The sequence below is a fragment of the Silurus meridionalis genome, chromosome 7, assembly GCF_014805685.1.
Source record: "Silurus meridionalis isolate SWU-2019-XX chromosome 7, ASM1480568v1, whole genome shotgun sequence".
Taxonomy (NCBI): domain Eukaryota; kingdom Metazoa; phylum Chordata; class Actinopteri; order Siluriformes; family Siluridae; genus Silurus; species Silurus meridionalis.
In genome coordinates this window covers 15,110,079-15,121,650 of record NC_060890.1, presented here as the reverse complement: position 1 = coordinate 15,121,650, position 11,572 = coordinate 15,110,079, and the positions used below count along the sequence as shown (strand labels likewise).

Genomic DNA, 11,572 nt, shown 5'->3' with positions numbered 1-11,572 from the left:
CCTCCTCATGGTTGAGGCCCTGACACCTGATTGTTAGTGATTCCAGATAAATGCCAGTGCCTGGGTGGCATGCTGTGGTTTAATGATACAGAGCTTTCTCTTATATCACCCGGAATGAGATGGTCTAAACGTGTGGGGGAGAGACATGGTCTCTGAGAATCTATCAGCATTTAGCTTAAGGCTGCAGAACCTTAATGATACCATTGTTCAGAGGGATTTTTAACTGTGCATACTAATGTGGAACAGTGTAAATTACAAATGGTGAATCGGTAATAGTGCACTGATAATGAGCAAGGGTTTAAGGGGTGTAATTATAATGGAAGACGCTTATTAAACAGCAGACTGTAACTCTGTGATCGTATTAAATGGGGAAGACGGAACGTGTGATATTTATGAAGCAGTAAGTAAGAAAATATATTATAGCAAGCACAATCTTCTGTGCAGAACAGATGAGGGCCAACATACTTTTGGTGATTAATAAAATGTGTATATATATATATATATATATATATATATATATATATATATATATATATATATATATATACACATTGTTTATGATTCTAAATACACCTAAATATGTTTGTAACCCATGAAGCCAGTCCACATTAGCCTTTTTTTTTTTTTGGCATCATGTACACAAAGAGGGGCAGTGTTTCTCACTCTGCATGGGGGAAATTTAAAGTCTGTTTTGAAAACTGCCAAACATCTACAAGCGCACTAGGCCATGTAACATAGTCCCGAGCATATTATGACTACCCTCTCAGACGACTATCAATATGTCAAACTTGCAACAAATCACTCAACAGTATAGTTTCATCACTTCTCAAACTGTATGCATGGGGGAAAATAAGCTTATCATTAGTCTAATGTTATTTTTAGGTCTTACATTTCTTTGATACTAATCCCTACTCATTGAAAATTGCTTTTAAATAGTTCAGAGTTGTACAGGCAGCATGGCAGCCTTCTTTCCACTCGTCCTATAAGAAGCTTTACATTTAATCGATACAGAAAGAAAACTTTAGTGTTTTCATTCTTCACCAGGGTCAAGTTGTTCTTTTCATGCCAATAGACTTTAGGCTGCAGACAGCAAGAATGTTTTTACATGTGATCATTCATCCACTATGTGTTTCAGGCGCCACACAGATTAAATGAAAGAATCTGAAAATGAAGGTCTTTAACTTTTAATCCTTTTACAAAGACCCTTCAGACTGTCTGAGGATGGATGGCGTCTGTAGGGAGGAGAAAAAAAGCTGAAGTCACTGATCCACTCTTTCTTAGCCCTAAGAATTAAATCCTAACACCTAGACATATGTCACTTTCTCAAGGGTTTTGACATAATAGTTCAAACAGGGTAAATAAAATAAGGTCTTATCAGCTACCCCATAAAGGCTAACAGGCACAAAAGATGTTGCAGAAAAGAACAAGGTTACAAAGAAAAGAAAAAAAACAAAAATGCAGTTTAAGTGGTTTTATTTCAAATGACTTTGGACTACATGGAAATAAAGAATAAATAGGTGTTTCTCTTAATTTACAGATTTATGATTAATCTATTGCAACTTTAATATTCACAGCTGTAACAATCAAGCTGTAACAATTACACCGTAATCCAGACGTTATCTGAGGTCTATAAAAAACGTAGATATTTTTTCCGAATAATGGAAAAAAAAAAGCTTAAATTTCCTTCAGTAAAAACTTCCTTTAATTTTTCGCAGCGCGAAATTTTCTCCACATAAATACATTAACCCAGAGTATGCTCAACAAATACAGTAGACGCTGGATATAAGTAAATACTGACCTCTTTTACAAGGTATAAACAAAAACAAAAAACACGTTAAAATAACACCACATATACATAGCAGAGACATTCGTACACTTCGGGCAGTGCGTGGGAGACAGGGTAACCCTCAGGGGTGAGTTCGGGTTCAGTTCGGACAGGAGCACTTGCACTCGGAAATGACTGGGTACTGCACGTAGATCCATTTGCACTTGGTTATGCTCCGGGACTTGCAGTGCCAGCGCAGCAGCGTGTAGCGCACAGCCTTGGAAGGTTTACACATCATGCCCTCGGGCACTGAACACGAGCGCTTAGTCAAGCAGTTGCTCACTTTGATGTAGCGCGGCCAGAAACGGATGCCCAAGTCCTGCCACGCGTACACCACCGGGCAAAACGCGTACGACCAGAGCCACAGCTGGAGGCGCCTGCGCAGCTTCTTGTTATGTTTCTTGGCGTCGTGCGCCGTGTCGAAGTCCAACGCGCGGAATTCCTTGGGCATGGGACGCTGCAGAAATTGCTGCCTGGTCCCTTCAGAGTCCATACCCTGGTCCTCTCGCTTCTCCTCGGGCGACACGATGGACATGAAGCGCGCGTCGAAGTGCGCTCCCAGCATCCCGTGCAGCTCCGTCTCATTCAGATCGCGCTCTTTGGGGTCGAGCGTGGGATCGGGGTCTTCCACCACATTCTTCACAGGTAAGCTGTCACTAGGGATAGGACGCAGGAGGTAGTGCATTGATGTGTGGTGCTGACACGAGCCGCCATCTATCCGGAAGCCGAGCGCGAAAAATAGCACGCACATGACCAGAAAGTGAGGCACGTTATCCATGTTATCCATGTGATCTGGCGCGCGAGGAAATCTCACGTGTTAAATCCTGGAGAAGAGAGAAGGAGAGGGGGAGAAAGAAATCGAAAGAAAACGTCCACGCGTGCAAAGCGTCCAAAAAAAGTGATCCGGCCAAAAAAATAAATTAATAAAAAAAAAAACGCCACTATTAAACAGTGTTCTGCTTGAAAACTTTCGGTCGCCTGAACAGGCCGCTCCACACGACGATGAGTCGATTTCGCAGTAGTGCACGTGAGAAGTGCGCATCCACAAGTCGCCTAGTTGAAGGTCACGCCAGGCGCCAGTGCAGTGGTAAGCGCGTGGCTTTGTCACACGGCGCGCGCACGGCGCTCGGCTCCTGGTTGATGCGTCCGCGTGTCTCCGCGCCGCCCTGTGTCCGCATGATGCTTCCTCGCGTCGTGTCGTCCAGCTCCCAACTGAGAGTCGCCATGGCTCGTCCGATTTATGCTCGCCGTTTGTGATGTAACGCAAAAAAAAAAAAAAAGCCCAGTGTGAATGCCGGGGGTTTTGCCAGGGCTCCCCCGGCGCCTCCTTCTCGCAGAGGGAGGGGTGGAGGGGATTATGGAGTCGGGGTGGGATGGCGGGGAGGGTGCATGCGCACACCGCTATTCCAACCTGTCTGAATGTCACACCTTGAGAAAGACTTTGAGTGTCTTGATCAAACCTGTTTTTTCCTTACCAGCATATGAGCAGTCTGTCATACATTCATTAATTCCCGCTTCACATTTGAACACCTCAGGCACCGAAACCGATTTTACAGTATTATATCATAATTTGTTACAACTCTCTGTATCAACTGATTTTGACATTAAAACGAGTCAGGGCTCTTAATACAACAATATAACTCAACAGCACTGAGCAGCAATGGAAGCAACAGCCCATGAGGGCATGCAGGGTTAAAAAGGCACTGTGTTTGGGAACTCCTGTGGGTGGATGTTTCCGATATTCCTGTATTCCCCTTTAATGTCTAAATTGACCTTGGAGCAATTTTCTGGCCTAATACTGTGACAATATACGTCCGGCGCCAGTAGGATGTGAGGTCTTACTCGAGACAAAGGAAATGGGGTGAAATTATGTTTCCGAGATAAGAGTGCCAACCAACTGTAGTGACAGGGGGATTGGTGCCCCCCTCCCTCCCACTCTCTCTCCCTCCCTAAGGCAAATACTGCAAAAATAGTTTGAAACTGCTTTGAGCAAGACCCAAAAGTCCATCAATTGACAGACATAATAAACAGGTTGATTGTGCAAATCATTTTACACCAATAAGCATCTTTTTTTTTAAAGTAAGCACACCCTGTAATTGAATTAAAAGCCGTAGTAATTCTAATTCATTTTAAGAACTATACTTTTTAGATCATTTCAGAAGGCAGCTATAGGAAGGGCCAATAAATTGTCAAATAAAATCTGTTTCTGATAAGGATCAATGATTAATTCTAGATAGATACATCATATTCAGCGCTTCTGTTCCTTTTTATTTATTTCATTAGCAGGCCACTTCACCTGTAAATAAAAATATCTGAAAAAGTCGCAATGAACATCAGTGGTCTTGCACACACAATGGAAAGTGTTCAGTGCACTCAATCTAACCGGTGGATCAAAAGGCCCTCCCAGGTCGAGGCACAAATATTCCTGATTCTTTCATGATCCAGCTAGATAAAAATGTAATTTGTTTTTGTTTAATTCCTCACCAAGACCTTTGATGATCTAACAGGAGACCAATTTGAACGCTCGATTTACGAGGTATAGTTTCACTGTAGCTGGCTTAAGGTCACTTCAGTTTTAAATGCAAACATATACACAAACTCTCTCTCTCCCTCATGACCTCTTTCCCTTTTTTTAATGGTTTGGACACTCAGGATATTTTTCCATCTGATATCACTGAGTCCAACAGGAATAGATTCATCACACCATCGCAATTTAGATCAGTTTAGATCAACTCACACCAGAAATATTACAACAAAAATCATTAAAAAATGTCCAGTTTATTTATATTTTCGATTAGAACATTACACATTTAGAGGTACAAACATTCATAATCCTGTCAACAAAACTACTTCAATGAAAAGTAAAGTTATAAGAGATATCTTTTTTGTTTAAGTGATGTCAGACACACATAGCATATCTACAATGCATTGATGATTTTTTTCTGTTCATAAACTACCACACGGTCAGATTCAGGTGCATTGCAAAAGCTAATGGGCAACAACTAAAACAGGAGTAATAGACAACAACTGTCAAAAATATGATACACAAATATATTATCTGGATCAATAAATGCATAATTCAAAAATATACAGATACGCTGCTCTCAAATGCTTTTGGCTTGCTGTGTGCACAGTATAAAGGTATCATGACAAAGTTATATCATTTAACCTTATCTGGAATGACGATTGTTTTTAACAAAAGTAATTGCAGTGATTTCTTTACTCATTAGGGATCAGGCAGAACACATAATGTAAATACACACACACACACACACACACACACACACACACACACACACACACACACACACACACACACACACACACACATGATAAAGTAGTGCATTTCATCATTAGTTCAACTGACATCACTGTACAGAAATTGGGATGATGAAACAGTTTTATTATCTTTAAGAGGACACAAGTGCAGTAGAAACTTTTCTTTTTGAGGAAACAACGTGCAAATACATATTTTTTAATACACTGTAACATCGACAGGTCATAACAGTGCAACAGACAAATTCACAATGTTGCTCACATTAAGCTGCCTGTACTGTCATTTTCGCCCTGACAACCGCTTTGTCTTCAAATACCCCAGTATTAAACCTCCAGTATATTCTACATACTATTATTAAAGTGAAACTGTATTGAATTCGCCATTATACATTTACAGAGAGATATATTGTGGCTGAATGAATACAACCCCACTATCAGTGCAGTACTGAATCCACAGGCAGCATTTTTTGTTTAGTTTTTTCTTTTTTAAGGATATTATTCTTCATACACTTCAAGTCTCTGTAGCTTTGAAAACACCAAGAGTCAAAATAATCCTTGAAGTTTTATTTTAATATTTAATACTAATCTTACTTTAATACAGCTATCCAAAAAGTGGTGCATACCCTTCATAGAAAATGGTACAAATGTCCAGTACCAAAAATAAAAACAAAATTATGAGATACCAAAACAATTATGAGTAACTTTTTTTTCCATTTCTTTTTTTTTTTTTTACAGGGCCAACAGAACAGAAATGTCAATAATCCCTGCATTTTGCTGCACAAAGGATGTAAACAGGTCTCTAAAGTGCACTTTTTATGTGCCTGTTCATAAAACATGAGTGGTTTTGATTAGTTTTTTAATGCCAGCAAGATAGCGATCAGCCAAAAAAAAAGAAAAAAAAAGACCCTTCACACTGTTGACACTTAGAATTATAGCAAATGTACATCACAAATCATTCAGAAGAGGTAAACAGAATGCAAGTCAAGAAATATGTTTATGAAGGACATCTGCCTGTTTATTACATTTAGCTTCTGAGATAAAGTGGACAAGTCAAAAGCGTCCAAAAACCATTTCACACCTTCTAGAGCAAGTGATTTAAAATTCCTAATAGAAGGTGATTGGATAGTTTACTATCAGATTCAGAGCCCGTTGTTATTTGAAATGGCTTATAGGTGTCTGGAAGGCAGATTTTACAAGGTGAACTGTTTTTTTTTTCAGCACCATCAGATCATGAAAAATTATTCTTTAAATATATCTGCCACTAATGATTTATCAGGTAAAGCAGACTGACATCTGATTTATCTCTCATGTAAAAACTGAATGTGAAAGCCGATTCTAAAGTTTTGGGGAACTCCTTTTCACCTGTCCTATCAGTCTCTGCAGAGGCATTTTCAAGTTCAGAGGTTAAAGCAGCACTTTATTTCATGTTGCATTTATAGTAAGTATATTAACAGTCATAGCCACAGTTTATGAGTTCTACAGAGTTGACCAGCAACTTATTTCTTTCTTTCTGCACATTCTATTAAGAATTTTCCACATACTACAACACTGAGAGTCTGCATTCTATAACTGTATACACTTAGAGGCTGTCTGGTGGTGATATGACAAAACTCATCAACATGACATACAATGGATATAAAAGGTCTACACACCCCCTAATAAATTGAAACAAATTTGTAAAAAAAATGTAACTAAATAAAATCGTCAGAACTTTTTTCACCTTCAGTGTAAAATTAAAATGTATTAAGTTACCAAAACAATTCTCAAATATTTAAGGGAAAATGAAGAGAGAGAGAACAAAAAAAATAAAAAATAAATAAAAAAACGGTTGAATAACCTAGTTTCATAAGTGTTTAAACCCTTTTATAAATGGGTATGTTCCTGTGTTCAGATTGAACCAACTGCATTCAAGCTTGTGTTCAAAAGTAATTTACGAGAATTTCCAATACATTATATGTACCATGGAACACTGTAAAATCATCAACAAATAGAGAAAATAAAACACCATGGTGACATAACCAAGAACAGGATGTCCCTTTAAAATGCATAAAAGGATAAGATAAAAACTTACCAGGGAGGCTGCCAAGAGACCTACAGCAACAGTAACGGAGCTACAGAAATATCAATTAGTACCAATTGCACTCTACATATTGAACCTTTTATTCAGGAGGTTGTGAGTTCAAATCCCAGCACCACCAAGCTGCCACTGCTGGGCCTTTGAGCAAAGACCCTTAACCCATAACTGCTTAGTTGTATAAATGAGACTGTATATCACTCTGGGTAAAGGTGTCTGCAAGCTGCCATAAATGTAAATGTTAAAGAGCCCAATCCCAAAGGGTATCATCATTTCTAATTCTAAAAAGGTATGATTGGTCCAAAAAATTTCAAACAAAACCCACCGTATCCACAATACAGCATGGCGGTGACAGCATCATGCTTTAAAGCTGTTTATATTCAGCCAGTACTGTATTTTTAAAATAAATATCTACAAATACCAGCTGATTTTAGTGTAAAACTTTCAGGTGTCTGCTATTAAGCTGAAGATGACAGCATTTAAACTTTCGGTATGACAATGGCATAAAGAAGACCGTGATCTAATTAAAAATCTCTGGGGTGACCTGAAGTAGGATGTGCAGTGAAGATGTTCCTACAATCTGATGGCTCTAAAAAAAGAGTGAGAGAATATTGCCAAATTAAGACATGGCACTATGCTAGACTCTTAACCAAAATGACTTGATTGGTGTAACAAGAAAACAATAATTTAAAAAGTGTACACTTATGCAAGTAGGTTAGTGTATTTTTCCTTTTTTCTAATAATAAAAACCTTCCAATTGTTTTTCACATCATTTTGTATGCCACAATTTCACTTTGCAACTGGAAAAAGCTTTGAAATGATTTATCTTGGCTCCTTTTTTGCCGTTCTAAAAGGGGTGTGTAGGCTTTTCCAATAATACATGATGGTTCTAGAGAGTGCTGCTGAGTATTTCAGAAACCAGCTCATTGGTTTGGTCATCTGAGTCCACTTCCTGAACTGCTGTCACTACTCCTGCAGCTCCTCCTTGTGCCTCGTCCTTTTTATCTGGCCACCGAGCACCATCGCTGCTTGGGGAGGTCTCACTGCAAGACTCCACAAAGATCCTACGCACTGTGGGTTTACTCTCCCTGTTACTGGACTTCCAATCATCCATGCTGTAAGAGGAGTGTGTGAAAGAGACAGGGAGCTCTAGAGGCAGGTCCAGCTCGCTCTGCCGAGTGTACACCCCTTCTGAAAGTGAAGGTGTCTGGTTCTCACTCTGGACCCTCAGCCAGCGATGGTTTCCGCTGAAGCAGGGCCTCTGTGGCTGGCTCCTAGACAGCAGCTTGCGTTTGTAACGAGACATTTTTTCTGACGATCTGCTAGAGTAAGAGGACAGGGACAGTTCCTCTAGGTCTTTAGTAAAGGATTCAGTCTCCAGCATCGGCTTAGAGCAGGTGCTGGGTTTGAGATCGTGCATCTGCAGGACATCAGGGGCACTGCCACTCAGTGTGTGCACAGCCTGATGGGATAGATCCTGGGCTGAAGAATAAACCAGGTCCAGATCTCTTGGGCTCAGTGCGTCACTCGAATCATAGTCACTGTCTGTAGGAAGAAAGACTTCAGAGCAGCCTTCTTCATCTGAGGCTGCCTGGAAGTCTGAAATAAAAAAACAATGTAACAGATAAATCAGAAAGTCTCTAATGAACAATGTATGTGTCCGTCTGAGAAAAAAAAAAAAAAACAGAAACAGAATGAAAGAGTTTACAATTAACAAAAATATAGATATAAATAAATCACCTAAAATGTTGTGCTTATTTATATCATGGGGCATTCTTATGTTTTATGATATTTAAAAATGTGCCAGTGGCTTGATATGTCATTAATAATATGAGCATGTGGAAACTGAAAGCCCACCTAAAAAAAGAAGTAGTCACTATAATAGCATAGCAACGTCAATTTATTTTCACTGAGCTTATGGAAAGTGCAATTCTTTTTTACATTTGTAATGTTTGAGATTTGATGTTTGCATTTTGGTCTGCTATTCATTCTTATTAGAGCCCATCAGTTCAACCCACCTCAATTTGCATAAATTCTCTAGTGATACATGTCATTATTAAAATGCCTGTATTAGTAAACACCACCATGATGATAACAAACATATTTTACCATCTGTAGCCTTTCTTCTTAACTCAGGTGAAGGAGAGGGGGTAGGCAAGTAGTCTGCATTGGAGGAGATTGAGTCGTACTTCTGTGTTACAGGTTCTAAGCTGGCATCCACCAGCCATGTGACAGGCACACCGCCCAGAGGCTGTTTATAGCGGGCATACTGCAGGGCATCAGTGATCCAGCGGATATCTCGCCACATCTCATCCATTTGCTGTAAAACAACACATTAATAATACCAGAGTTAAAACAGAGAATTCAATCACTGAGCTTCCAGTTTACGGTTTATTTCACTAGAATAACTGACTTTAAAAGAAACATTATTTAGAACGATGCTTTTCTTACCTACACATTTACTTAGTTTTCTAAGTCTAAGCTGTCTAGAGTTAATATGTGGTGCAATAAAACCAGATTAAAATGGCAAGTTGCAACAAAAAAAAAAAATCAATGCCATGACATTACCTAAGAACTATAAGAGTCTATAATCTGACCATAAACTATAACCTGGGATCTAAGATATCAAGCCATTTTTTAATGATTGCCTTAGGTTGGGGTATGTGCCAGATGCTTTTAAACATTCTGTTTTCACTCCTCTCTTAAAAAAAAAAACATCTTGACCTTCTGTTTAAGCAAATTTTAGAACATTTTTTCACACTTACCGTTCCTCTCTAAAATACTAGAGAAGCTTGTATTTGAGGAATTACAACAATTTTTTTAATGAAAATTTTATTCTGGAGTAATTTCAATCTGGTCTTAGAACACGTCATAGAGTCTGCCCTATTAAAGATTCACAATGATATAATGCTAGCCAAATATAGTGGCTGCCCAGTTGTTTGTCCTCTAAAGAGGACAAGGCTAAAGGCTAAAGAAGCTGGTTAAAATTCGGGGTACAGTGCTTGATTGGTTTACATCTTACATGTCAAACAGAAGTTTTCCGTGAGACGGGGTGACATCTCATCCATGAGCGTCCCTTAACTCTATGGTGTACCAAAGGGATCGTTACTTGGCCCGGTGTTGTTCTTACTATATATGCTACCTCTGGGTAATATATTTAAAAAATACAATATCTCATTTCACTTCTACGCTGATGACATCCAATTATATGTTCCTTTAAAACCAGATTCACTCAGTGCGCTCCAGTCATGTAATACTTAAAGTGCCTAGAAGAAGATATAAATTGTTGGGTGACCGCGTTTTCTCAGTTGTAGCTCCTAAGCATTGAAAATCCCTCCCTCCTGATCTTACCTCTGAAAGAGAATTCTTTACCTTCAAAGCTAAACTCAAGACATATTTATTCACCAAAGCCCTTATTTTGTAGTAGAGAGTGTGATTATTCTTCTGCGTCTTAATGTTTATATCAATTTGTACTGTTTAATAATCAATTTTTCAAATAATTCTCCTGTTTTAGTTCCTACTATTTATTTTTATGATATTGCTATATTTTATTACTTTTATATTATCTCAAATTTTATTACTATAATTTGCACATTGCATTTTGCACTTTGTTCAGCACTAAGGTTCTACCTGGTAGTTGTTGTGTGCTATATAAATTAAGTTTTAATTAAATTAAATTGAAGCTATAAATATTTATTTTATTGTCAATAACATCAAAGCAGATAATCTAATTTAATCTCATTTTTGTTCAAAACTAGTGATATATAGTTATTGGCACATACATAATACAATAAAATCTAATAAGTAATACAAATGTCAGCTAGAAGTTGTTTAATTATCAAGCTCTCAAGTCTTTTTTTTAAGATATAAAATTTCTGTGCCTTAGTTTCACAAAGTGAATCTTTAAAGTTGAATAAACCTCAGTCATTGGTTAAATAAAGTGAGAAGCAAAATGTGTTTTCAATCAGAGCTGTTGACTTGCACATAGTGAATCTCCTCTATTCCCACTTTCATATTTTCCATTCTTGAAACTTACTATGCAATTGTATTTACAAGGAGCTTATTTTAGAATGGTAAGGGAAATGTAGAGAAAAAAGTCTGGGGAGATTTAAAAAAATGCAATTTAAGCTTCTCCTTGAAAATGTCATGTGAGATTCAACTTATGGGAATGAGGTCTGACACCAGAGGATGACTGCTTTGGAAAGTATGCTGGTGCTCTAATGACAAAAGGAGGAACTAGAATACGACAAGTGAAGTAAAATGGAAGGGGCTGCTTTCAATTGTGTGAGAGAGCTCAATTCAACAAATCATTGTTCATTTTGATGTTGGCTTGGTGATACTACAGCAAATAAGGGGAAAGCACTCAAAGAACCATGTCGTCCACATAAGTGTATTAA

At 38.3% G+C, this 11,572-nt stretch overlaps 2 protein-coding genes across 4 annotated transcripts in view; both read right to left on the bottom strand.

Annotated features, from left to right (window-relative positions):
- Window positions 1-1,456: 1,456 nt before the first annotated feature.
- nog3 (noggin 3) lies at window positions 1,457-3,104 on the bottom strand. The gene has a single exon (XM_046854141.1). It carries the CDS (start codon window positions 2,610-2,612, stop codon window positions 1,926-1,928), a length of 687 nt encoding a protein of 228 aa, XP_046710097.1. The 5' UTR covers window positions 2,613-3,104; the 3' UTR covers window positions 1,457-1,925.
- A 1,480-nt stretch (window positions 3,105-4,584) lies between these two features.
- The window catches only part of ankfn1 (ankyrin repeat and fibronectin type III domain containing 1), a 71,683-nt gene continuing 64,695 nt past the window's right edge, over window positions 4,585-11,572 (bottom strand). For 2 of the 3 annotated variants that reach the window (XM_046854092.1, XM_046854093.1), the window contains exons 23-24: window positions 9,285-9,495; window positions 4,585-8,774 (exon numbers count right to left, since the gene is read on the bottom strand). In XM_046854092.1, the coding sequence (XP_046710048.1) occupies window positions 8,065-8,774; window positions 9,285-9,495 (921 nt within the window). In that variant the 3' untranslated portion in view covers window positions 4,585-8,064. The remainder of the gene's footprint in view (window positions 8,775-9,284; window positions 9,496-11,572) is intronic. The other variant, XM_046854094.1, reaches the window with a different exon arrangement.